The 27811-nt window shown below is 40.8% G+C and overlaps 1 protein-coding gene across 6 annotated transcripts in view; it reads left to right on the plus strand.

Annotated features, from left to right (window-relative positions):
- Nucleotides 1–27811, plus strand: part of fryb (furry homolog b (Drosophila)) — a 360066-nt gene that overhangs the window by 196820 nt on the left and 135435 nt on the right. For all 6 annotated transcript variants that reach the window (XR_013888056.1, XM_080197438.1, XM_080197440.1 and 3 more), the window contains exons 23-32: nucleotides 6134–6258; nucleotides 7844–7901; nucleotides 8804–8895; nucleotides 9842–10014; nucleotides 13481–13641; nucleotides 18773–18883; nucleotides 20055–20209; nucleotides 22371–22470; nucleotides 23542–23713; nucleotides 26116–26372. Coding sequence is in view for 5 of the 6 variants with exons in the window: in XM_080197438.1 (XP_080053564.1) it covers nucleotides 6134–6258; nucleotides 7844–7901; nucleotides 8804–8895; nucleotides 9842–10014; nucleotides 13481–13641; nucleotides 18773–18883; nucleotides 20055–20209; nucleotides 22371–22470; nucleotides 23542–23713; nucleotides 26116–26372 (1404 nt within the window). In the remaining variant the exon portion in view is untranslated. The remainder of the gene's footprint in view (nucleotides 1–6133; nucleotides 6259–7843; nucleotides 7902–8803; nucleotides 8896–9841; nucleotides 10015–13480; nucleotides 13642–18772; nucleotides 18884–20054; nucleotides 20210–22370; nucleotides 22471–23541; nucleotides 23714–26115; nucleotides 26373–27811) is intronic.

Raw genomic sequence — 27811 nt, forward strand, 5'->3', positions numbered from 1 at the left:
GTTGAGTAACTTTCTACAACAAAATCAAAGCTTTTGAGATAATATATTTACTAATTTATTGACAGAATATTGCTAATTATTAAGCAATTCCAGTTAGTGGTATGGTTTGGTATATCTCAGAAAACAATGAGCGGAACAATGTTGGGAAACCATTTGCATGTATCAACATATCATAAATGCTCATTAAAAAGCCACCTTGATGAAATCATATTCAAAATAAATCACAAGCAAGGATGTACAGTTTTGAAAGTGTCCACCACATCTTCCTCTAGACAGTTAAAAGTTACCTATGTATTTTGATTGTTATAATTACAGTGTCAAACTATAGTTTCTCACCTCTGAAAATATATTTACAATTAACTTTGGAGCACATGGTTACAATTTAAGTCCCTCAGCTATGATTTAAGCCCCCTTGAGTTATTGTACCGCACAACTGACATCAGTGTAACAGTAAATGAAATGAGTTCAGTGAGCACATTTCCTGAGGCCACAGTATGGTTAGCAGAGAAAATTGACAAATAGGAATATTGGCCAAGCTGCACGCTGACAAATGATTGCCATTGCCTTATCACTCTGGTTATAATATGGAAATCAATAGAATTTCCTAATTGGACTCAATTAGTGGCCAACATTCTCAGGCTCTTATTGACAGTGAAACGGGAAAAAAATAGAAAAGTGAAATCCATGACAGTTAAATTCAATATATATTTACAGATGTGAAGACTATATAAAATGAGTGTATTCCCATGCCACCTTTCTGTATTCAAAACTTCCAAGTTTTGTAATTCTTGGTGCAGCCCCAATATCCATAGCTGAGCAGTTGACTGAAATGACCTTGGTGGACATCCTTGGTGGCCTGAGGCCTAAAGAGTCTCCTGCTCAGGTGCAGGTGCACCTTCTTTGGCCTGCAGATGATGGGCAAAAGGGAGGTGGAGTGGCATGGTAATCTTGGAGTTTCCTGGGTGGATATGCAGGGTGTCTGACTAACGCCCCATTCTTCCTTGTGAGTGTCCATTAGAATTTTCCTGATTCTTAAGAAGAAGGGGCACTAGGAGGGAGGTTGAGGCACCTTGACCCCCTCTCACTTAGCCACTGCTGCGTTGCACCCATGGTTAGAGCAATGTAGTGCATGGTTGAGCGCACGACTGGCTAAAATTGTGCATTCTGTTGTACCTGGTCGTCAAAGCAGCCACCATTTTTGACATAGAGTCAGCCAAGTGCTTACATGCTGAAGCCAATGTCAATAGGCAGAATATGGATGGCTTTCCCCAACCTTCAGTCCAGTCTCTGGAAGGCCCCTGGCAACTCTGTTTTGCATCTCCAAAGGATCTCTTAGGTCCAAGTTCAAAGGCTTATCATCTGATTCAGATTCAGCAGATCCCCTGTCTCTAGTATTCCTCTTGAATGTCAGTGACGAGAGCTGTCACTACCTATGTCAGCTGTGGGCCCTTGTCTGTGATGTGCTCACCTGATTGTGAACCAAAGCTTGCTCTAGAACTAGCAACCTTCAAGGTGAGTGTATCTGTCTGGTGGAGGATATAGGTGAATTCTGTGATGGTGCGTCCTCTGAGGATACTGAAACTTCCTCCTCAGAGGTGGGTTAGAAGCTGGGATTACAGCATTTATGGATTAATGTCCTACCCCATTTCTTATTGGAACTTGAATTAGAGAAAAAAGAGATTTATTGATTGACTAAGCAGACTCATACATTAAAGACCGCTCATATTCATTGCATGAACATTGAAGCTGGTGAAAGGATGCATACTCACTGGGTTCTTGGAGAAAGCTGATCTTACCTTCTGCATAGGTAAGGTCTTCATGTGCAAGCTCCGTGGCCTGCTTCTCAAAGCTACTAAGGGGATGAAGTTCAGGTGTTCCAGCTCTAGTCTTGGCCTGCTCGTGTTTGTTATGCACAATCTTGAGACAAAAGGGATTGATTGTGAGGCCAATGAGCAATTTAGAAGCATGCATCCCTTTTTGCTGCTACTGAGCCCACCCCAGTAAGTGATTAAGAAGCTGCCTCTCCTGGAACTAATACGAGATGGAGTGCATAAAGCAGTCCCACCGCGCAGAGGGAATCACAGACTTCGCTGCCCACCACTAAACTTAGACTTCAGAGCTATTGATTCAATCTAATGTGAACCACCTTAATGAGTTAAAGGGGCTGATTCTCCCATCCAGCTCCGCTAATTTTTTAGCACAGCGGGTCAGGAGATTCCAGCAACACCCGATGCATGGGGTCTGCATTTGGTTTCCCAGCCTGCACCAGAAATTGGTGGAGGGGCGCACAAATTACGGTAATGCGCAATACCATACATTTTAAATGCGATTAGCGGACCTGGGACTGAAGTCTCCAGGCCACTAACATTCACCCCGCTCACCCGCCCATGCCAGAATGGTTCACTGCAGCGGTGATTACTATTGCTCCCCACTTTTGGGGAACTAGTGGCCTGGCCCTGCTGAAGTGAAGACGGCGCAATCAGGTAACAGAGGATCGGGCAGCAGGGGGCTGCGCTCTGGGCATTGGTATCTTGGCAGTGCCAGCCTGTGTCACCTAACACTCCCCAAGAGGCAAAGTGTCAATGCCCGGGGGCAACTTGGCACTCACCATTGGGCATGGGGCAGCACCAAAGGAACGGGGCCTATGGGGTGTCTGGTGGAGCAATCGGTGGAGGTTGGGTGGGGGATGGGGGTTTCCACTGCCACTCTGCATAGTGATTGGCGGGGGAGTGGAAGATCAGGGTTGCGGGGGGAGGTTGTAGCTAGGCCGGACATGTCGCGAGGCCACGATCGGGCCGTGGGTGGGTGTAGAGCCGGTGATGCAGAGATCACGGGGCTGGCTAGCGATTGAGCTGGCCAGCAATAGGGAGACTGGTAGTGTGGGGCCACTGCACGTGCGCCGATCTGACATATCAGTGCAAGCGCAATGGCCCGCTCAGCGTAATGCTGCAGGCCCCTCCAACAGGAATAGGCCCCACATACTTCTGCAGTGAATCACGCTGGTGGACTCAGCGGTGTACATAGTGTGGGAGATTCATTTTGAAACTCCCGCTAAAAAGAAGTGATTTATTCCAGTTTTCATGCGGCTTCAATGTTTAGAATTTTTTGAGGGGAATTCTGATCATTGTGTAGGTTAGATATCTACTTTGCTGAGATACTTGTCTTAGCTAGTTTCTGTAGAGAGCGGCTGAGAGAAACAATATGGCTTCCTTTTAGAAGAGAGGAAAGAGAGGAAAGCTAATCAGTGTCATTTTTGTGTACCTTTTTGCTCAGCTTGAATTAGTTATTGTATTCTACTTCTGAATTTAAAAAAACCTGAATCCATTTCTTAAAATATAGACTTGCTTTTAATGTAGCACCTTTCAGGACCATCGACATTCCGAAATACTTTACAGTCAATGATGCACTATTATTCAAGTGTAATCACCGTTATCATGTATGAAGTATGGCAACCATCTTGTGCACAGCAAATGCCCAATATGATAAGGAATAAACGAACTGCTTTTATAATGTTGATTATGAGATGGATATTGATCAACATATCGAGGATATCTCCCATGCTGATCTTTAAATTGGTACCATGAGTTTTTTTGCATCCAGCTGAGAGGGTAGACAAGGACTTGGCTTAATGTTCCATCTCAAAGACAGTATCTCCAATACTGCCACACTCCCTCTAATGTTTACTTGGGAGTTCAAGTCCTAGAGTGGGCCTTAACCCAGAATGTTCTGACTAGAAGCACATCTGCTATCAGTTGAGCTCTGGCTGACATCTGTTGTCCACTGATGTTGACACCAAATGAAGGTCTTAATCCCACAACTTGCTGGGAGTCACAATCCAACATTGATTTTAGCTGAATTAGCTGATCAATGGCTAGAGAGCACACTGGTCATCCAGTTAAGGACAGTGGTGGCTTCTTAAAGCTGGAGGGCCAAATGAAGTTCTCTAATACTGAATTGATCTGAAGCCTGCAGCTGCAAATCTGGGAGAGAGAGAGCTGTTCAAAGTGCAGACACCAGGCCCTATTTTACCATTTTGATTCGAAATACTGGGCGGACTTGAAACTGGGAGTGTATCAGATCCGACTTTTAGACCTGTTCTCAGGCAACCCCCATACATACCCTGCCTGAAAAAATATCAGCAATTCCAAATCATGTTGCAGCTCCAATCAGCACCTCCAACTGCGCATTCACAGGAAAAAAAAGATAGAATGCGGCTCACCTGCCACATCGCTCCCAAGCCAGATAATGTCACCCCCTGGCCCCCACAGACGTTGCCCCACTGCCTGTCCCCCAATATTATGGACCCCCTTAACCTCCAGACTGATGGCAGGCCCTCCCCACCTTCACCAACACCCACCCACACCCCTCCCTTCCCCCCCCCACCCCCAGCCCCCCACCCCTCCCTGTCAAACAGATCTCAGGCAGAGAGTCATCAGACCCATCTTCCCCCCACCTTCCCCCTCACCCCATTAATCTCAAACAGAGTGCCGTCGGACCGACCTCCCCTTTCTCCCCACTGCTGATCTCAAACAGAAAGCTGTCAAACGCTCAGCACTTACCTCCTCACTAACTGGAGTGCCCGAATCAGACTTTTGTGGAGCATGTCTGTCTGTTTTGTGCCAATTCTGGATAGGCGAACACAGGGGTAAGGGGAGAAGTGGGGAGGGCCTGCCATCAGTCTGGATGGTGGAGGTTTAGGGGGTCCATAATATTGGGGGAAGGTTGGGTGTGCAGCTCATCAAGTCAATTAAGGGGAATCGGCGCGGAGGCGGGAGCGGATCGCGCTACTTGCCTTGCGCCCAACTTTACCAAGTTTTCATGCCCCAAAAACGCAATTTGATGGTAAAATCAGACCCCCTCTCAGCACTTTTAAGTTATTTGGGGAAATCCCTCCACTCGGCAACCTGTGGCTGTAGCTCTGAACAGTTTGTTGATTGTGGAGGGTGCCTCAAAGTCATCCTGGAATGCTGGAGCTCTGGTCTGCTGCCATGCTCCCTACACCATCAGTTTCTGATCAGTGATCTTTTCATTGCCTTAACAAGCAACCTGCCAGCCATTCCACACCTGACCTGGTCTTTCCAAAAATGGCTCTGGGCAGGATCTGCCAGCAAATCAGCATGTTGGCTAGAGACACAAAATAACCTGCCTCCCTTCCTCAGTTCCCACCCCCATCAGCATCTGAAAACCATGTCCATAGACTAACGCTTCAGTGCAGTATTGAAAAAGGGTTGCCAGTGTCAGATGTGCTGCAGTTGAATGAGTTATTAAACCACGGTTATGTTCAGGTGAAGGCGCAAAACATCCCGTAATATTCTTTCAAAGAAAATTGAGGAGTTCTTCCAGTATTCTGGTAAATGTTCATTTCTTAAGTCAGTTCCATCAAAAAAAACAGCTCGGCATTTACCCTATTTACTGTTCGTGGGAACCTACTGTGTTCAAATATTTTTGCTGTGTTCAGCTATATAACTGCAATGGCTTCACTTTAAAAATAATTTGTTAGTACTGAAGCACTCTTGGAAGGTATGAAGACATGAAAAATATTTTAGAAATGCAAGCTCTAGTTTTCTTCCATGATGTTTCCATAGTGGTTCAAAGTTGCTTAGAACACAGGTTTCTCTCTTGGGAATACATTTTATGTGGCTAAGTGGGTTATGTGATTTCAACAAAAATGTGCTGAAATAAGTTACTTTATTCATCCTATTCCATTTTGTTTCAAAAGCATATAGCAAATAATTTCTGCAAATATTGTATTTGGAAAACTCAAAAATTTTGGAAAACAGAGTGTAAGTGAAGGGGAAAAGATCATTACATAGGATAACATCAATGTTAAGAGAGAGGAGAATAGGCATTTGTCATTAGAATCTGTAGTTCATACAAGGAGCAGACATCTGAATTTATTATTATCCAATTGCATTGCCTGACAAATATGTGAGAAAGGATAATACAATTGTGAAATGTAAGTTTTGTAGCATCATTGTTGAATTTTAGACAACTTAAATATGTTAGCTGCATTTTTGTACTTTTTATTGTGACGTAACTAAAGGCCTTGGAGGTAAAAGGTGAAATCATGATCTATGTGTACTCAGAAGTTCTTCAATGTATTTTAGCATTGTCATTATTTATCATTGCACAGGTCATAGGAACACCATCTGTAGCAGTATTGTTGAAACAACTGGTTCCATTGATGCGTGCTGAAAGCATAGAAATTACAGAATCTCTGGTACTTGGATTTGGAAGGACAAATTCACTTGTGTTCAGGTACCGCAAGAATCATTTTTGGCCTAACCTACTCAAACGTTGCAGTTAAAATAAAGTCAAATTGAGTTTTTTTAATCTCTTTTACCATTTTTACTTCAGTGTAAATTGTAAATTTCAGTAATGGAATAATCATCCAGGTATTTCAAATGATTTGCTCTGGAGAGCTCTCTGTTTCCTTTAAGATGAAGGAAAACACAGAAGCCCAGAATTTCCATAAACCTGTTTGGGTCACAGAAGTGCTGTGGAGTGATACTTGCAGTGCAACCTTTAAATGAAGTGGTTGTTTAAACAACTTGGGTGGGTATTACGCATTTTTTAAGGCACCTAAACCATGGTGTTTTAGGAAACTCAGAATAGCACTTCAAGGATAAAAGAAGCCTCATGGTTGAAAAAACTATATATAAACAATAATCCCATTGACTTAGAATTATTATAAATCATATATACACAGCTAGCAATGTCAGAAATTTAAGGAAGCATATACTTGCACTGGAGGCAGTTCAGCAAAGGTTCACTAAATTGGTGCCTAAGATAAGAAGCTAAGTAAGGAGGCAATTCTAAAATGTGGGGCTACAAGGGTGACATGGTGGCAAAGTGGAAAGCACTGCTGCCTCAGCGCCAGGGACCCAAGTTCAATTCCGGCTTTGGGTGACTCACATTTTCCCCATGTCTCTGTGGGTTTCCTCTGAGTGCTCTAGTTTCTCCCATAGTCCAAAGATGCGCTGTTTAGGTTGATTGGCCATGCTAAATTGACCCTAGCATCAGGGGAGTTAGCAGGGTAAATGTGTGGGGTTACGGGAATAGGGCCTGGATGGGATTGTGGTTGGTGCAGACTCGATGTGCTGAATGACCTCCTTCTGCACTGCAGGGATTCTATATCTTTTTTTCTACCATGGTCTCAGCAGGGTCCTATTTAGCTTCTTCAGGATCTTCTGACTAGTCAGGTAACAGGAGAGATCTTCTGGCCAGTCTGGCAGCAATAGCGTCTTCTGACAGTAGGGCAAACAAGCATTTACAACAAGGATGTTGTGCATTCAGAGCTGGTAGCCTTTTAAATATGGCAGTAGCACCTGCCATTGAGTCAGCTAATGCTATTCTTAGCACCTCATTTCCTACCTGCACTCTTGAATTGGGCCTTGCATCTCCCCTAATTTAATTGACCAGTCACTGCGTGATTGCAGGCTGCTTGAGCACCTTTTGTCCACCACTTAAAAACATGTGTGAACTTAGGCTTATAACTAGGTTGAATTTTAAATTGGTTAATGATCAAAATATTTTAGCTGTTCACGCTGACAGGATCTTCCAGCTCTGCCAACAGCAAACTCCCACTGTAGGTTTCCTAGCGGTGAATGTTGTATTCAACAGGAAACCCCATTGACATGAGCAGGATCAGAAGATCTCGCTGCTAGTCAATGTCAAGTCCGCCTCTGCCGCTGCGAAACACGTGGCAGGTTGCACAGAAATTTCTGCCTACTGCCTCTTCTTAAGCAAAGGTATTTGTCTGTTTATAGAGCCAAGAATATTTTTTAAGTTTATATGCCTTATCATTGAAGACATAGTTTTTTTTTCTCTTCCTTTAATTCAGGGAGTTAGTTGAAGAGCTACATCCATTAATGAAAGAAGCTCTTGAACGCCGACCAGAGGTTTGTTTTTGAGACTTTTCTTTCATGGCAGAGGAAAAATTTGAGTTGCTGTGGTAAACCTGATTGTTTTTTCTGAACGTTTTAAATGCTGTCAATTCATGTTGTTCAGATCAAACATCATTGTTTAATTACTTATTGACAAAATATAGAAAAATATGGTGTATAAAAATACAAATTTATTTAGAATTTTGAACTTGGCAAATTTAAAAACTGAGAAGTTGGGCTACTTGCAAGAATAGTGGCTAAGTGAAAGTTAGCCTCTGATATTCTGTTTTGTAGGTAGAAGACCATTTTCGAAATCTGTCTTTTAAATTTTACCTTGAGGCCATCATATATCTTAAACCTTTCCCCCTCTTCCCCAACCATTAACATAACCATCCCTACTTCTAGCAAAATGTTTCAATGGCAGAAAAATGGAGGGGCTCACTCAACGGGTCCTGAATTAAATTCCATAATTCAATTCTCCACCCATCACTCCTCTGACTGATTAGCATTTCTGTGCTAATTTCAGAGAGGAAATTCATTGGCTTTTTGATTTTAAGTGATGTATCTGGAAAGAGGCTATTTAATTCAGTTAGCAAAGTGCCTGGTGTGAAGCTCAGAATAATTCCAACATCGCAGTTTTGCTTCCTGCTGTGGTTGTGGTAGACTTGTGATCTACCTCCTTAGCCTTCCTTTGAAAGTGGAAGGCAATGGCAAACCCCCATTGACAAAACAGCCAAGGAAACTGCTCAAGATGAAGCAACAGCAGACAATGAACTAAGAACCAGCCTTCAAGCAGAGCATGCTAATTTATTTTCAACAGAGTTAGATTGTATTTACAATTATTTTCCACAAATATAATTTTGTTGTGCTTTACCATTCAGTCTGTATGGATTTCTGTTTCCCATAACCTGCTTTAGAACAAAAAGCGCCGTGAGCGTCGAGATTTATTACGACTGCAGCTTTTAAGGATATTTGAACTTCTTGCTGATGCTGGGGTTATAAGTGACAAGTAAGTTTGCAATAAAATGGAGGAAAATATAAACAAAACTTTCTGTTGTCCCACGCATAATTCAGTAATTAAATGAGATATGTGATCGATACTCTTGAAATGCAAAGCAAAAACAACAAGACTTGATTTGTAGAATGTATGCTAATGCACTCACTGCCAAGATACCAGCAATTATAAATGTAGGCACTGTTGCATCTATTTGACTACAGCCATGCCTTAATAGATTCTGTGGTTTCAGAAAGCCAACTGCAGATTTATGCTGTCTATTGCTAAGACATCTGCAGCTGCCATGTAGCATGTGGCTGCATCACGTGTGAAAGTGTTGGTCACTGCACCGTGGGCCTGCCTGCAAATTTACCAAGCATTTTGCAATGGTAATCTATAGGAATGGTGCCATTGAGTGGCAAAAAGAGCTGCTCACTTTACAACCATCTCATTGAGACCATTCCATCCCATCACCATTCATTAGTGGTTAGGTTCTAACTACTACATTACTTGTTTGCAGACTCCTACCTACATACTCCCTTTACTATTTCGCTGTCACATTTTTGCCTTTATCCCATTTGCCTTTAGAAATGTGTCAAATGGATTGGAATGATTTTAGTGTTTTCCCAAAGACAACAAGAAGTTTTGCCTCTGTTCTGCAATTTCATGTTAATCCTCCAAACCCCTTTAAATGTAACCTACAGTTTTCTGCTCTTACCACTAATAAACGTATCCAAAATACTCTTGCAACTGTTAGTAATACAAATGGACTGATTCTGAAAAATAGTACCATTTGTACAGTACCTTTCTAGCAAGATTTGTACCACTTTTCAACCATTTAAAATCAATTTAAACCAATAGATGACATTATCCCCATTGTGATTAAATCAATTGTTGTAAATAAATGGCATTTAGTCTTCAACCGCATTTAATAAATCTTAGTTTTCTTTCTCTTTGCTAGTACTAATGGAGCTTTAGAACGGGATACTTTGGCACTGGGAGCCCTGTTCTTAGAATATGTCGATTTAACCAGGATGCTGTTGGAGGCAGAAAATGACAAAGATGTTGAAATTCTAAAAGACATCCGAGCTCATTTTAGTGCAATGGTAGCCAATTTGATCCAGTGTGTTCCAGGTAAACCCATTCTGCCTGTGCTATTCCTTTTCTACTTTGAGGGATGGTTGTCAATTTCTTGAGGCCTGTGTGGCAGGTTTTTTCCTGAATTTTCCAAAAGTAAATTTAAATCTAATCAAAGCTTCTTAAAATAATATTTACCAATAAAAAGGCTTTAAAGACTTCAAACAAATAAAGCACTATCATCTTGTTCACTTCACATTTCTGGCACAGACATTCAACTTCAGAAAGCAGGTAGCAGAAATTTGGAGACCATTTCTAACCGTTAATCCAAGTGGTTAGAAAATTATGCATCCGTACTTCCAGTATGCATTCCTGCCAAATTGGGCTTCCAAAGTCTGAAAATTACCCCTCATTTTTAAATGTAGTCATTCCTAAACTATAAACAAGGCTTAACAAAACGGAGTAGAAATATAATACATTTTAATTAAGGTTTATACATTTTATAATTCATTTCAATATATTTTTAAAGTTTTCCAAGCAACAAATAGAATGGCAGTATGCTTTATGATGCAGCAATTGTTGATTTGCCTAGAAATATAATTTTGTTTTGACGATGTGATGTATTAAGTTTTTTGTATCATTGCTGCAAGGAAAAGGAAATATGTTATCACATAGTCCACCAAATTGTCCACATTTAAGCTTGTGAATGCCAACATACCATTTATCATGCCTAAGAATGAGAATGAACTCAAATGGGTCCAAGGTCACTGGAACTGTGTTTTGAGTGTGTAAAGAGCTGAGGTGAAATAATTGAGCTAAACCTGGCTTCTTAATTTGAGATTACAAACGTTAGTCAGTGCATGCTCATTATTATGGAAACTGGCTATACCACTGGAAATGCTTTGTATTTTTTATGCCCAAAAAGACCAATTGTGGAAGCATAATGTTCCTGATATATTCAATTCCAAACCTGCTTGGATTTCTTCTCCGACACAGTTACATTTGTGTAAAGACTAGTGATGATCTTTGCAGAATTGTGAAATAAAGAATCATATTTGAGATAATAGTGTTTGATCAACACTTAATTGTATGGTAATCCTCAGTCCACTATTTCATTATCATAAAAGCAGGAGTAGTCTTTTTGGACCAATGCCACTGCTCTTTCAGGTAGCCATGTCAGTTTTATCTTTTAAACATCTTTTTCTCCAAAAACATCCCAATTAACTTTGAATGTAAAACCTATTAGAGCAGTGAATTCTACTTTCTCATGACTATGTTGAATATATTTTAATTTGATTCAGCTTTAAACCACCTTCTCATGAATTTTAAGGTTATATTGCAGAGGAAAGACACATCCTATCAATGTAGTGGTATTATTTTTATATAAATGGGTTAAAAACTGGTTTAAATGCCAACAGGAAGTCTTATAAACACATTAAGCATTTATTGACTTATGTCATGTAAGTAATTTCAAATCATGTAATAAACTAAATTACTAGCAAATTTCATTTGAGTTCATTTTCCTGCAATGGGCTGGTTGAACCAAGGCAAACTTAAATGTTTGAGCCTCAGTTTGCACCTTAATCCCTATTTCACTGTGTGAAGTGATGCTGAGGGAGATAAACAAGTCTGAGGTTTGAAGATTTGCACCTTAATGGATGTTGAGTTACTAATGTCAGCCAGGTAACAGTAGTGCACCTGTAATTGGCCATAGTGTTCCTGGCAAGGCTTCTCCTCTTCCAGGAGAGCAATAAGGGGAGCAAAATTGAAGACAAATGGACTCTTGAATAAAAGCTGAATTTTTGGAGCAGTCTGCTCACTGTCTATATTTCCTATTCATTTTAAGCTATAGCACATATGTCATATCAAAAATTCTTAAACTCCAAGTATTCTCATCAGCTTGTCAGTTTCAGTTTCACCTCAATAAAATTGTGTGTACTCTGACCTTGCATAACAGTTTGCACTCAATGGCATAAATAATTTTTGATCCAATACCGAAACTGGATGGATGACTTCCTTTATTAAACCTTATGCTCATGTGCAGTAGTTTGATTGTTTATATAGTACCTTCCCAGATTTTAATTATAATTGATTTCCAATGTCTAAAGTGCAAATTATTTGACATATACCAATGTTAGTAAGATACGTTTGAATTTTACTTTGCATTAATTGCTTTCAATAGAACATCAAAATTACCTTATCCATCTCACAAACATGTTTTATCCCAACAGTAACAAGCATTTTTGTTGAAGTTTTATCTTTCTGTTTTGTCTTTTCCAAAGTTTCATAATTTTGACTAGAAATCCCAGAATTTGGCTTCAACCATCAATAATAAAATCCCACTGAATGCAGTAATTTAAAATTGACATTTGTTTAAAACAAAATTGCATATGCATCTGCTTTCTAGAGCTGCTCTTCTTGCCATTTCTGCATTGGGTCCTTTCTTGACCATCATTAGTGTTGATATTGGGTGGGGGGGGGCAATGACCTAGTGGTATTATTGCTAGACTACTAATCCAGAAGCTCAGCTAATGTTCTGGGCATCCGGGTTTGAATCCCATCGTGGCAGATGGTGGAATTTGAATTCAATTTTTAAAATCTGAAATTAAGAATCTACTGATGATCATGATACTGTTGCTGATTGTCAGAAAAACCCATCTGGTTCACTAATGCCCTTTAGGGAAGGAAATCTGCCGTCCTCACCTCTTCTGGCCTACATGTGACTCCAGAGCCACAGCAATGTGGTTGACTCTCAACCGCCATCTAAACAGCGGCAACTAGGAATTGGCAATAAATGCTGGCCAGCCAGCGATGCCCATATCCCAGGAATGATTTTTTTTTAAATCCTCTACAGATCGATAGGATATTTTAATGGCACAATTTACTTTTTTAATAGACAGACAAATGGAAAATAAACAAAATGCCAAAAGAAAACATTAAATTCAGTGAACAAAAAAATTGGTTGAAAATGAACACAGTGCTGGAAAAAGATTAAGGTCATATCCCAATTCTGTTCAAAATAATCGAATGAATGATTTACAATGACAGCTCCAGGAGTATCTTAATTAAGCTTATTGTTTCAATGTTTCCAAACTCTGTTGATGGTGAAACATTGACTATACTAATTTTCAAAAGAGAATTTGGATTACATCAAAAGGTTATGTCCCAGTCTTTGACCAGCTGAAATTTTTAATAAAATTCTTTATATTTTGGCCTCATTATGTTGAAAAATTAATTTATTTCAACAGATGACTTAACAGATGATTTACTTAACATAGTATAAAAGCACAGTAGCAGAACAGCTATAAATCATTTATGCAAGTAACACACACCAAAGTAACATTATATCAGGTTAATTAGGAAAGCAATGTACACTTGATATCACATTTTAAATTAGATTAATTGTCATCTGAAGCATGTAACTGATTACACAGAAATAGCCTTTTCTTTAGTAACTCCTGTAATTTTGTCATCTGATTTCCTTCAAATAGTAGAGATTAATCATTTTTTTTTCCCTGTATAGTACATCACCGCAGATTCCTATTCCCACAACAGAGTTTGCGTCACCATCTTTTTATCTTGTTCAGCCAATGGGCAGGGCCATTTAGTGTCATGTTTACTCCTTTGGATCGTTACAGTGACAGAAACCACCAAATTACAAGATACCAGTATTGTGCATTAAAGGTATGTTTTCCATGTGTGATTGAGTCCATGTTATATTTTCTTGATAATAATTCAGTGAGTTTTTTCAAAAAATATTGTTCTATACTTCAAATAATATTTTGAAAACTTGTATTATCAAGAAAATGCAAGAATTTTCTCATTATTTTGTGTTTGCACAGTGACCTTAACTAGTTTTTAATTTGAGTTCATTCAAAAAAGCCTTCAAGATAACCATTGAATTTAAAGGAAAATGAGCAAAATCTATTCAAATTTATTTTTCTGTTTGCTGACATTGTTAGAAATATTACCCGGGATCTTCAGGTCTCAATAGCAACAAAACTGCAGCTTACACTGAAAACCAGAACTTACGAGTCTGCAGAAATGGCTTTGTCGGAGCCTATACTGATAGTCCTGTCCAGACCTGTCACATATAAAATGCACTGTTTGCCTACTTTGCCCATTCCCTTAATGCCCCCCTCCCCACAAGCTCTGCATGCCCACTTCTTCACAGCACTGGCCCCCCACAAACTCCACAAGGCTCTGCTCAGCCTTTACTCCCAAGGTCTACTCACCCCCACTTCCCTTCCCAAGCTCTACTCAACCTCTAATCCCTTCCCAAGTTCTACTCAACCCCGCCTCCTCTCTAGGTCTGCTCAGCAGCCCCGCTCCCTAGCCCCTCGTCTGCTTCTGTGCACACCCACCCCAGGCTCTGCTCAGCCTTCCACCCCACTTCAAAGCTCTGCTCAATCCCCTTCTCCCTCAAGCTTCGATCACCCCACCTCCTCCCTAAGCTCTGCTTACGCCTTCCTGTACCCCCGTCCCTGCTCAATCCCCTCTCCCCATCTCTGTTCATTCCCCTCCCCCTAACTCTTCTCAACCCCCTTCCCCTCAAGTTCTGCTGATCCCCTCAATTCTTCAAACTCTGATCATGCCCTCCTTTCACCCCCACACCCAAGCTTTCCTCATCACCTCCGTTTCCCCCCCACCCCCACGTCACCCCCATCTTCCCCCCCGGAGAAAGTCCCAGCAGGTTGAAAAAAAGGTTATAATGCACTCTCAAATGCAGTGCATCCTCGCCTTTTGCCTTTGTGGCTGACCAGAAGATCCAGGTATTGTCTTCCCCACTATAAACTCATACTAATGTTTTTTTGCCAGCACTAATGGAAAAAAGTAAAAATCCCATTGCTGCAACCAAAGTAGCTTCATAAACTTCTTGTGTTTTCTATTACTACATAATTTCTGTCAATGGCTGAGATTGTTTCCGCCAGTCAGTTGCCTAGTTCTCACGAAGATGCTTTTACTTTGAAGTGTATACGTTATTAATTGTATTTTTTTTATTTCTAATGATTGGTAGAAAACTATTAAAACGTGCATCTCAAAGGTTCTGACGCTAAACCATTTTCAGATTGGAGAAAGCCTTTTACAGCGTTGGATTAGTTTATATATAAGCTACTGTTAACATGGCTTTCCAATACCAGTATACTGTTGATGCATTTGCTGCTTCCATCTGTGGTCGGAATTTAGGTGCTAAGATTGGCTGAAATTATATGGCTGTCCACATCAGCAGGATCTTCCAGTTTCAATGCAAGTTTCCCAGTAGTGAGGAGTGCATTGAATGGGAAACCCTGTTGACAATGGCAGGATCAGCAATAGCAGCTGTCTGTACCATCGTGAACATGCAACAGTTGTGTGGAAAATCCCACCTGTGGTTGGATAATTTTCTCCATTGATCATCATAATTCCACTGTCTTGACAGGTTTAAACTAATATTAAATTTCGTTGGTGAGCATAAATTGGAATTAATAATGCCACTATGTACCAGAAGTATTGGACATTTTCAAAGGGTTTACTCAAGGTGTTGGCAAAGAATAGTCTCGTTGTCATGAATTTTAACCCCAAAGTTAGTGGAGCGTTAAAATCACTGAAGTATTTTTCTCAACTCAAAGCCAGCACTAACTTGCCCATACCTAGTTTCAATTTAGGCTGGAATATGGGCCAGCAAGTGACCCAATACCAAGCTTCAAAGTTGCGATTTTAAATCTTATAATGAATTAGGATCCCTGGCTGGAATTAGGCTAGTCTCCAGATGGGAACTAATCAATAGTATCACTACATACTAATGGAGTTAAAGCTCCAAGGCGTATAGGGAAAATCATAAAATGCACACTCTCCACAATTTTCTGACCAAACTGATATCTGTGGATCAAGTCAGTAAAAATTATGCCTATCATGACATCTGAAATAAAGTCATGAAGTGTTTCATCCTCAATTTACTATGTGCATCAGGGTAATAGATACATTTGTGCTGGTCGTGTTTCTATTCTGTGCATATTACACCGGACCTTTGGGAGCATGCATATAGCAATAGTTTCAATATGCAGAATAAATCAATAACGTGTTGCTAGTGGCAATCTGCAACTGAAACTAACATAATTTACAGAAATAATATTTAAATTGTAGGTATGGGCTATAGATATTTAGTAATACTTCTTGTCACGTATTCAGACACGTTACTACTTACTGAAAATCTGTTATTATAGTTTTAATGTGTCAGCCATTTGTGACCCTCTTAAATAAAGCTGTCAGTTTACCAGTAATTGTGCAAAATAATAGGCAGTAGTTTTGTTTTGCAGACACAGTCACAGAATGGCATGTGCATTTTACAGCTAGCAGAAACCCACACCAGCTGGTGGAATTAAAATTCAGTTAATAAAAATCTGGAACTGAAAGCTTGTTTCAGTAATTATGACTACGAAATTATTATTGATTGTAAAAACCCATCTGGTTCACTAAGCCTGCTTTACATAACTGGTCTGGCCTACATTTGACTTCAGACCCACAGCAATGTGGGCCTGATGTTTCCAGCCACCTGCAGCAGGGCCGGCAAGCCATTTACATTTCTGTTCACATCGGCAGGATCTTCTGATCCTGCCGGCATGAAGGGCTGAAAATTCCAGCTATGATTGACCCTGAAGTGTCCTTTGGAATGACTTAACAAGCCACTCAGTTCAAAGGCAGTTCGAGATGGGTCTTCCCAATGGTACCTACCCCTGTGAAATATGTTTCTTTTTAGATACTATATTTCATCTCATTAGGATATTCCTAATTTTGCCTTTATTTCTACCAAGAGTTCCTCTATACTTTACAAGATCTTGAGGGTATCTTCACTTCTCAGACCAAAGGCCGTAGCTTTCAGGAATTCATTTTAATTCTCCTCAATATTCCCACTATTCTTCAAGGTACACAATTTCTGGGGACTTTTCACAAGCATCAGGTTGGGTGACCCTTACAATTGTGGATGCCCCAGCTCATGCATGTGTCTCATGGCTTTCTTGTTCAATGACTCCAAAATCAGAAAAACTCTTGCTTTTTTATTGCCCTCAACTTTTGATCTACAGCCTCTCAGAGATATTTTTCTGCTTGTCTAAAAGCTATTTCCATATTCCAGCTTCTACTTACTTTGAGGAAAAACACAGGTAAACCCAAAACCAAAATAAAACGTCCCTGCAATCTAGATTATAGATTGCAAACTTGGGACATCCCATATAGCGATTCAAACTAATTGGCTGGGATTTTCCCAGCCCACTGCGCTACTGGAAAATAGCTGGGGACCTTTGGCAGGATTCACGACTGGCGTCCAGCTAGATTTCGAGTTTCCGAGGCTTTTTTTAGTGTAATCAGCTGAAACCCAGAAATTGGCATGCAAATGATTACCATGTGGAAATAGCAATTTCCATATGATTTAGTGGGCCCGGTACGGTCACTTCCAGGCCCGCTAACGTCTCCCCGCCCTTATCAGGAGGGGTTCCCACCAGCGGGGTTTACAACTGCTCCCCACTAATGGGGGACAAGTGTCCTTATGCTTCTGGTGGGGACAGAAGCCATTGAGGCCCTCACGGGTGGTCAGGGATGGGGGCGTGGTGTCCCTTGGGCACTGCCAGCCTGGCACCCTGGCATTGCCCAAGGGGACATACTGGCACTGCCCACCGGGCACTTTGGTGCTGCTACCATCACTGGGCAGTGCCAGTGGGGTGAGGCTAGAGGGAATGGGGCATACAGGGGGCCTATTTGGGATGGGAGGGGAGTGGTGGGGGGGAGGCGGGGAACCCACTGTCACTCTGCGATGAGATTGGTGGGGGAGGAAGTGAGATGGCCATTGGAGCTGGCCATGGGGGTGGTGGTTGGGGTTGGGGCTGGCCTGGGGGGATCCTTTTGGACTTGTCTCTCAATAAAGGCTGAAATCTGCACAGTGTTGACAGCTAAACTCACTCATTAACATCTGGAGCTCACTTGATTTGTTGCAATAAGAACATAAGAACATAAGAAATAGGAGCAGGAGTAGGCCATCTGGCCCTTCGAGCCTGCCCCGCCATTCAATAAGATCATGGCTGATCTGTCGTGGCTCAGTTCCACTTTCCCGCCCTCTCCCCATAACCCTTAATCCCCTCTCTTATCAAAAACCCATCAACCCGCTTCTTAAAAATATTTAGCGAGGCAGCCTCCACCACTTCAACGGGCAGAGAATTCCAGAGATTCACCACCCTTTGAGTGAAGAAGTTCCTCCTCAACTCCGTTCTGAACCGCCCCCCCTTTATCTTGAGGCTGTGCCCCCTAGTCCTACTGTCTTTTTTGAGCGGGAAGAGTCTTTCCACCTCTATCCTATCCATCCCATTCATCATCTTATACGTCTCAATGAGATCTCCCCTCATTCTTCTAAACTCTAACAGATTTACTTCAATTTGATTTCCCAATATTTGCTCCTTATAACTTGATGCCCTTCCCTAACAAAGATCTATCAACCTCAGTCTTAACAAATCCAACAAACCCAACGTCAACACCCTTATTCTGAGAGTGAGTTCAAGATTTCCAACTCCTTTTGGGCAAAATATTGCTTCCTGGTTTCACTGCTAAATACCAACTTCTAATTTTAAGATTATGACATTTTATCCTGCACCTCCGCCCCTTCCCCACCAGATATCTCTTCTATTTAATCAGTAAGCATTTTACAAAACCTCCATCCTTAACTCCCACAGAACGTGAAAGTATTCTAAGGCTGAAATGTTAATGTAAAATTAAACTTTTCTGTAAAATAACTTTTAATTGGGCAAGACTTGTCACATGTTAATTTTTTATTTGATTTGTTTTCTCTTAGGCAATGTCAGCTGTACTGTGCTGTGGCCCAGTGTTTGATAATGTGGGTCTCTCTCCAGATGGATACCTTTATAAATGGTTGGATAATATTTTGGCGTGCCATGATTTGCGAGTAAGGAAATTATGAAATTTTTAGTAATAACGATTATTGTTGAAAATTCATAATCCCTCACTTTAAATAGTCATTATTTTCTCCTCAGTCTGGTACAATACAAAGTTATGTACAAGAGAAGTATTAGGAACAGAAGAGGGTTAATTTAAAACAGGGCTGATTTTTACCTCCACCTCCCGTCTGTAAACTGAAAGATATTTTTGATTTCCCGCTTTGAGTGTGGCATATTTTCCTTGACCATTCAGTTTTGGAGTGATCCATCCTCTATTAATAACTCCACAGCAAACTCAGGTTAGGGTAAAATCAGAGAGTTTATTTTACACATACTCAAAACATAGGAAAAGGATTTGCAAATTTTTGCATCCATTCAATTAAAGATAAGGGACCAAAAGAGGAATACGGCAAAGACCAGAGATAAAAATAAGAATTATTGTTTCACGTGAGTCCAGAGATCAGAATCAAAAGGCAAATTGTGTATTCCTTCAGAGATACTCCATGTTTCTAGTAGCATTGACTTCCACAATGGGAAAAGCACGTAGAAATGAATTTGTCTTTTAATAGGTACTGGTAAAGAAGTTTAGCTCAGATGGCTGGAAGGCTGGTTAGTGATACAGCACAACACTAACAGTGTGGGTTCAATTCCTGTACTGGCTGAGGTTGTTCATGAAGGAGGTGCTTTCTCAACCTTGGCTTTGTCTTTAATGTGGTGCTCCTCAGGTTAAATCACCGCTAGCCAGCTCTCCCCTCAAATGGGAGAATAGCCATTGGTCATCTGGGACTATGGTGACCTTTCTTTTGGTACAGAAGTTCAGACATTCCAGTAGAAACAGTGTAGATGAGGGCCAAGCATTTTAAGCTTGGACAGAACTCGGGTTCTGCAGCTGTTTGGTTGAAGGAAGATTTTTAACCATAAGGCTTTGATGATGTCTTCATGAATAACCATCAGGCTACAGAAAATATGAACATAAGCCTGAAAATTACACCATGCAATATTATCAAACGAACACTGTATATCAAATTCCTAAGCCTATTATTCATATGGCGGTACCTGGCTGTTCAAAATAGTACATAGGAATTTGATGCAACCATTTTAAACACTTACATTACAATATATAATAGTGTGTCTTTTAGGCCATATTAAAAGGCTTCAAAGTCCTTTTTGATATTGTAGGTCCATCAGCTTGGCTGTGAAGTCGTGATATTACTTCTAGAGCTAAATCCAGACCAAGTAAACCTTTTCAATTGGGCTGTAGATCGTTGCTACACAGGATCTCACCAGTTGGCATCGGGATGTTTCAAAGCCATTGCCACTGTATGTGGAAGCAGGTAATCAACTTCAGATTGCTAACTGTTCAGCATATGCTATGCAAGGAATCAGATTTAATATTTCTGATTTCTTACTGTGTCATCTTTCTCTTAAAAATGTTTAGTGCTCTTTGTATAATGTTCTTCTGTTTCACAGACTCCCAGTTAGCTTTGGATGGACAGGTACTGAAAATAAATTTACACATTTTGGCAGCCAACAAGGCGAAATGTTCCTGTTGCTTGCTTTTGAATGGGCAAGGAGGCTCAGGCTATTTTGAGTTTGGACCTCATTTAAATCTTATCAGCAGACACTAAAGGGATGTCCTGCTGCCTCTTGCCAGATGTAGACCAGTTCAATATTTGGTACCATGGAGGCCACACCGGTCCACAAATAGTTTGCAGGAGGCAGGGATGCAAATGCAGAGGGGAGTGATTCTGATCGCTTTGATTCTCCTGGCTGCAAAAAAATTATAAGACAGCAGATTTTCTGGATCATTAGACACGTCTCCCAATTTTCATTTTGATTGACTTCAATAGAAACAAAAATCTGGAGAATTATTAACAAGTGTCTAAACTATCATCAAAAGTCAAAATGACTGTCTCAGCAGAGTTGAATAAATTTATTGATGTGATATGTAAGTAATGTTGTATTAGGAACCAAAAAAACCCAGTACAAAAAGAAGTTGGTCGCTGGTTGCAGCATGTTCTGGTATTAAAATGTTATCAATAAAAGGCAGTTATACACAGTTATACTGTGGATTCTGGAAACCTGAACTTAAAACAGAATGTGCGAAAATTACTTAATAGATCTTGAATCATCAGTGGAAAGAGAAGTAAAGTTAACATCTTGGCCAGGAATTTCCCAAAAAATTCAAGTCCCCAGTTTGCAAGAAAGTGGGAGTAAATCCCACTTTTTTTTAATGTGATTTCTGGAATGAATCTCAGTGATTCACTCTGGAAATCTGTGGTGAGACCTATGCCCACCTGAGAGGTCGGCAGCATAGCGCTGAGTGGGCCACTGTGCATGTGCTGATCTGTCGGTGTGGATATCAGCACATGCGCAGTGGCACCTCCATTGCCGGCCTCCAGATCGCTGGCCAGCCCCACAACCCCTCATCGCTGGCCTTCTGACCCACCCCCATCGCTGGCCTCTCAGACTCCCCCCACCAGGCCAGCCCCGATATTCCCCCTACCCCACTCCAATCTCCCCGAACCCCACCCCTACCTGACCAGCCCCAATCTCCCGGTTCTTCCTCCCAGGCAGTCCCAATCTCTCCAACCCCCCCTACCCAACAACTCTGTACACAACCCTGGTGTGGCCGCACTTGGAGTACTGTGTGCAGTTCTGGTCCCCACATTACAGGAAGGACGTGGAGGCTTTGGAGAGGGTGCAGAGGAGGTTTACCAGGATGTTGCCTGGTATGGAGGGGAGGTCCTATGAGGAGAGACTGAGGGATTTGGGGTTGTTTTCGCTGGAAAGAAGGAGGCTAAGAGGGGATCTTATTGAAACGTATAAGATGATTAGAGGTTTAGATAGGGTGGATAGTGATAGCCTTTTTCCTCGGATGGAGAAAGCTAGCACGAGGGGGCATGGCTTTAAATTAAGGGGGGGTAGTTATAGGACGGATGTCAGGGGTTGGTTCTTTACCCAGAGGGTGGTGAGGGACTGGAATGCCCTGCCTGCTGCAGTTGTAAATGCGCCTAGTTTGGGGGCGTTTAAGAGATCTGTGGATAGGTTTATGGATGAAAAGGGATTGGTTTAGATTAGTGGGTCAGTGTTTTTTTTTAAAAAACTGGTCGGCGCAACATCGTGGGCCGAAGGGCCTGTTCTGCACTGTAATGTTCTATGTTCTAAGTTCTACCCCCGGCAGCCCTGATCCCCCACCCATCCAGATGACCAGCCCCGAACACTTCTTCCCTCCCTCTGCCTGCAATCCCAGTGCGGAGTGGCAGTGGGGACCCATCTGCTCGAGCAGCGCAGGAAGCTAGAAAAATTAGTTAGTAGTTAGAACAGTACTACTGAGTATTTGTAACATACCGTATTGTTATATATGGTTTTATTTGGCATTTCTCAGATTTATTCAGTATAAAAAGAAAATTAACATTGATCCTTTTATTTCCTAAACTGGTGATGTTAAACATCTTACAGCAAATTGTGTAATATTTTAAATTTTCTTCCTAGGAACTATCCATATGATATAGTGACACTGCTGAACCTGGTGCTTTTTAAAGCTTCTGATACAGACAGAGATATTTATGAAATATCAATGCAGCTCTTGCAGGTATAAAGTAAACCATGCGAAATGTAGCAGAGTATAACGATAAATGCTGAAACAATGAGCAGAGTTTTAGTTGCATTTGAGTCACAAGGACAAGCCAAAGGTTGGCCACTGCATAACAATAACTATTTTTTGATGACATGGTTCATGAGTCCAGTGCATATAGGAACACCGTGCATTTAACAAAAGTCATACTGCCACATGTAATGTGATAGAGCAGACCATTGAGGTGATGGAATAATGCTTCCAATGCCTGAACTGTTCTGGAGGAATCTGCTGTGTTCTGTCTGAGCATGAGAGTAAGCACTGGTGTTTTTTCTTCACTATCTTCCTGCTCTTCCACCTCTGAGGGCCCTGTTTCACCATGCTGAGTGGACTTGAAACTGGGAGAGTTTCAGATCCGACTTTCAGACCCATTCTCAGGCGCCCCCATATGCACTCTGCCTGAAAAAATATCAGCAATTCCAAATCACATTGCAGAAGCCTGTGGACAGGGCTTGACGCACCTGAAATGTTGCTGCTCCGATCAGCACCTCCAACTGCACATGCACAAAACATGCTACTCACCTCATGTCCAACTTTACCAAGTTTTCACGCCTGAAATAGGCACAACTTGACGCTAATATCGGACCCAGAGTCTTTCATCATTGCCTGGCCAGGTTGGAGTTCTTTAGTTGTAAACCACTTCAGCCAGATTGCACCTCCTATTTAACTAGTTAGTGCAGGCTAGCTTTAAGTGATGCTGTTCTTGCATGAACTTGAGCCCTCTGCTGAATCATGCAGCCACTCAGCAGTGCAATTACTATTGGTTTCAAATTCAAATTCATGGAGTACAAGAAGCTGTTAATCGCACATCACAATGCATGGGTCTGTTTTTGGTCCAATTGAGCACCATCCCACTCCATAACCCTAATTTTAAACTCACAAATGAAGCAATTCTAATTCACGATTAACAAAAGACATAAATACCTTGTGATGAGCCCAGAACTTATACAAATAATGTATGTATTGTATTTGTGACATTCAGTTTGAGTTCACTATAACAGCGGATTTTACAATTTGTCCTTTTTTCAGATTCTGGAAGCAAAACTATTCCTGTATTCCAAAAAGGTGGCTGAGCAGAAACCTGATAGTATTCTGTTTGGAACGCATGGGTCATTACCTCATCTGTATTCTGTATCATTGTCTCAACTGTCAAATGAATTAGCAAGGATGTATCCTGAGCTCACACTTCCTATGTTTTCAGGTATTCTCCAGTATATTAGAAAATAGTGCATTTACAACATATTTTGTCTCCTTGTGAATCATGAGCACAAATTAAAAGAGGAAATATGCAGTGTAAATTTATTAGAAGAGACAAAATAAAAATAGCCGATCATGACATATTTTAAATATTATTTGTTCTGTATTTTTCAAGCAGTTAAATTTACATTTAACCAGAAAGTGAAATGTCTGAATCTTAATAGGTGGTTTGGATTGGAGAAAGGGTTTTTGTTAGGAAATCCTGAATTTTGGATTTTCTCACACGCTCTGGAGGTTTGAATACATAACAGCACAATTTAGATTTGACGATTTGATTTGATTTGTTATTGTCACATGTATTAGTATACAGTGAAAAGTATTATTTCTTGTGCGCTATATAGATAAAGCATACCATTCATAGAGAAGGAAACAAGAGAATGCAAATGTAGTGTTACAGTCATAGCTAGGGTGTAGAGAAAGATCAATCAGATCAGGTGTCCCCAGGAGCCTAAGGATTGCCAATTCTATAAGATATTGAATTAAGGCATTGTTAGAGAGTTTAAAAGAGTTAGAATGAAGTTTGAGAAGCATAGAACAAGAGTAAAAGATAGAATTTGAAGGTATGATGAGCACAGCTTACAAGAAATCGCCTCGCTTCGGCTCCATCTTGAATTCTTTTTTACCTACCAGGAAGTCAGTATGATTGATTGGCTTAGCTTCCAGTCGGGGTTTGCAGGAGCACTCTGCAGCAGTCTCAGTCACCCACTGGAAGCCTTAGGGAGTATGTGGTAGTCCAATTACTGACTCCCTGCAAGGGAGAAATTCTGCTGGGCTTGGGAACTGAGGAGAAAAACTTAGCTTCTCCTGCAGCTGGTTCTTGCTTCTCTTCAGCTAATAGTTCCCTGAGGCCTGGAGCCTTGACCAGCTTATGTTAAAATAGGTTACATTAGAAATGATTTGCCTCATTAAGATATTTAATTGACCAACGTTGCCTGTTGTGAAACTTTGCCCGCCCCTGATCCCATCTCTGTAAAACCCAGAAGTAACTGGGTTCAAGGTGGATTTGGATCAGATTTGGAATTTTTAAGTTTTAGTATCTCACCTGAGCCAATTTATAGTTGGGATTAAGCCCAATAGTTTGTTTCTGGAACCCACAAAACCTTAGCAAATAAAACAGAACAGGAAAGCTTATTTTTCTTAAAATAAAAACTGAGAATGCTGAATAAACTCAGCACATCTGGCAGCATCTGTGGAGAGAGAAACAGAGTTAAAGACTGGAATTCTCCAGCCATTCATGCCCTGCTGCCACTGCCAGCGAGAGGTGGATGAGTGTATGTGTGAGGGGAGAGGGAGAGTGGATGAGTGTGTGTAACAAAGGGGGAGGTTGAATGGATGTGTGTGAGAGTGAATGAGTATGTGTAGTGTTTTTGTGTGTAAATGTGAGGGAGAGACTGTGTGAGGGAGCGAGGTGAGTGTATGTGTATGTGAGGGATGGAGAGGTGTGCATATCCAATATGAGAATCAGCATTCCAGCATCATTCTTTGTATTAAAAATGACGTAAGGTAAGACTTTTTTTTTTGGTAAGTTTTAGTTATTCCCAGATTACCACTCATAAATTGTGTACTACTTCTAGGGGTTAATGTAAAGGGGCCATGAGAGAGTGACTTGGCCAGGGCGAATATGAGGGGGTCATGCCTTTGTGACTGTATGCTTCTTCCTAATTCTTTTTATATGCATACATGTAACTAGAAAAGACTTGTTTGCATTCAATTTCTGTATTCGCACCTATTTCCTTTGGTTGTCAAAACACAGCTTTGCCTGGTGCTATCTTTCAAACTGACGCCTAGGTGTAAACTGACATTGCTATCCATTACAGAAGCCGCTCAATTTTCACTTCAGGTGGATTTTTAATGGACAGTTAACGCACAAGTTAAAAATCTAACCCAAAATTTCTAAAGTCATGCACCTGTGAACTGTCAAAAATAACAATGATTTACATCATTGTTCCCCACAGTTGTGGATTTTGATTTTCATACAATATTGTTCTAATCAAGATTACAGACACAGAATTAATTTCTTGTACATGTTTCAAAATAGACATTGTTTTAAAAAGTTTTTCTTTTCAAACCTCTGTATTCCAACAATAAAAAAAACTGCCTACTTTCACCATTTAACGTTATGTGTGGGATTTTCTTTCAAACTGGGAAGTTCTGTGAACAACCATGTACAATTGTGAAATGATTTAACACTTCCTGTAAAGTAATTGAAAGAAGTTTGTATCTTAAGCATTAACTATAACACAGTAGCTTCTAGATTATTTTGCACTGACAGGATTACTATTACTACATGTATATTTTTGTAAGTACTGAGGGAAGTCAATGTTTTGTTTACATCTCTTTGACCAGAGGTTAGCCAAAGATTTCCAACCACTCACCCAAATGGCCGACAAATTATGCTCACCTATCTTTTACCTTGGCTTCGTAACATTGAGCTAGTGGATGGTGGGCTTCTTCCCATAACGTCAGACCCACAAACTCCTGATGAACAAACTAACTACAAAGAGGAAGAAATGATTGAGGAATATGGATTAAAAGGAAATGGCTGGGGGTCTCCACAGGCCACCTCTCTAGTTCTTAATAACCTCATGTACATGACTGCCAAGGTAATTTTTTTAAAACATTTTTCCTTTGTTCATTCTTGGAATATAAGTGTCACTGGAAAGTCTGGCATTTGTTGCCATCTCTAGCTAGCCATTAACTGACTATCTTACTAGGCTACTTCAGGGACAATTAAGAATCAACCACTGTGGATCTGGAGTCATGTATAGACCAGATCAGGTAAGAATGACAGATTTTCTTCCCTAAAGGACATCAGTGAACCACATGGTCTTTTACACAATCAATATTAGTTCTGCACACATGAGGACGGCCTCAACTGGGATCTTAGGTTCATGTCACACTATCTGTAGGCCCCACGACTTGCCTAGGCTTGCAAAATCTCACTAACTGTCCTGGCTTGAGACAGTTCACACCTCTTTAAACTGTATTGACCCTCTCTCCACTCTCATTGTGTGTACCTGTAAAGACTTGATTACCTGTTAAGGCTTGCATTCCAACCATTATCTTGTGATTGAGTTTGTGTCTATATATGCCCTGTTTGTGAACCCAACTCTTCACTCACTGATGAAGGGGCAGCGCTCCAAAAGCTCGTGCTACCAAATAAACCTATTGGACTTTAACCTGATGTTGTGAGTCTTCTTACTATGCCTACCCCAGTCCAACACCAGTATCTCCACATCATTACAACAATCAATGATAGTTTCATGGTAACCATTACTGAGACTAGCTTCCAATTCAAGGTTTATTCATTAAATTCAAATTTCACCAGCTGCCACAGTAGAATTTGAACCAGTGTCCTCAGAGCACAGCTTGGGTCTCTGGATTATGAGTCGAGTGACATTACCACATCACCACCATCTCTCTAAACTAAGCATGCAGGAGGGGAGCCGAATAACTAATTGGCCAGATGGCTACAATGTAGTGCTTAATAATACCAACAGCATAAGTTTATCACCTGTATTGGCTGAAGTAGTATGACCCTTCCTTCCCCTTCCTATTGTGAAGTCATGGCATTAGCCATCAGGAGCCGTTCTCAGACAATGAGGATGCCATTTGAAGAGAAAGAAAGTTATTAGGGGTAGGTGGAATGCAGATTTGAAGTTACCATCAGATTAGCCATGATCTTATTAATTGACAAAGCAGACTCAAGGGGCTGGTGGCATACTGCTGTCCCTTGTTCTTATGTATGTATGTTTATATGATACGAATTTAATCCTGTTTCTCCTGCATATTAACAAAAGTAATAAAGTTTGACAGATATAGCATGAATTGGTTATATTTGTTACATGATAATACATAATGTGCTAAATTTGGCGCATAATGCATTTGACTTTATAGCATGCTGGTGTTGCCTTTTTTATTTCAGTAAAGATGAAACAGTGTATGGGGTAGATTTTCAATTTCTCACCTAGACAAGAAGTTCAGAGGCTGGATTTTCATGCCTCCGTTTGTATCAGAATTGAGATGGGTGAGATTTAAAAAT

The sequence above is a fragment of the Carcharhinus amblyrhynchos genome, chromosome 10, assembly GCF_965287045.1.
Source record: "Carcharhinus amblyrhynchos chromosome 10, sCarAmb.v2.hapA, whole genome shotgun sequence".
Classification (NCBI taxonomy): Eukaryota; Metazoa; Chordata; class Chondrichthyes; order Carcharhiniformes; family Carcharhinidae; genus Carcharhinus; species Carcharhinus amblyrhynchos.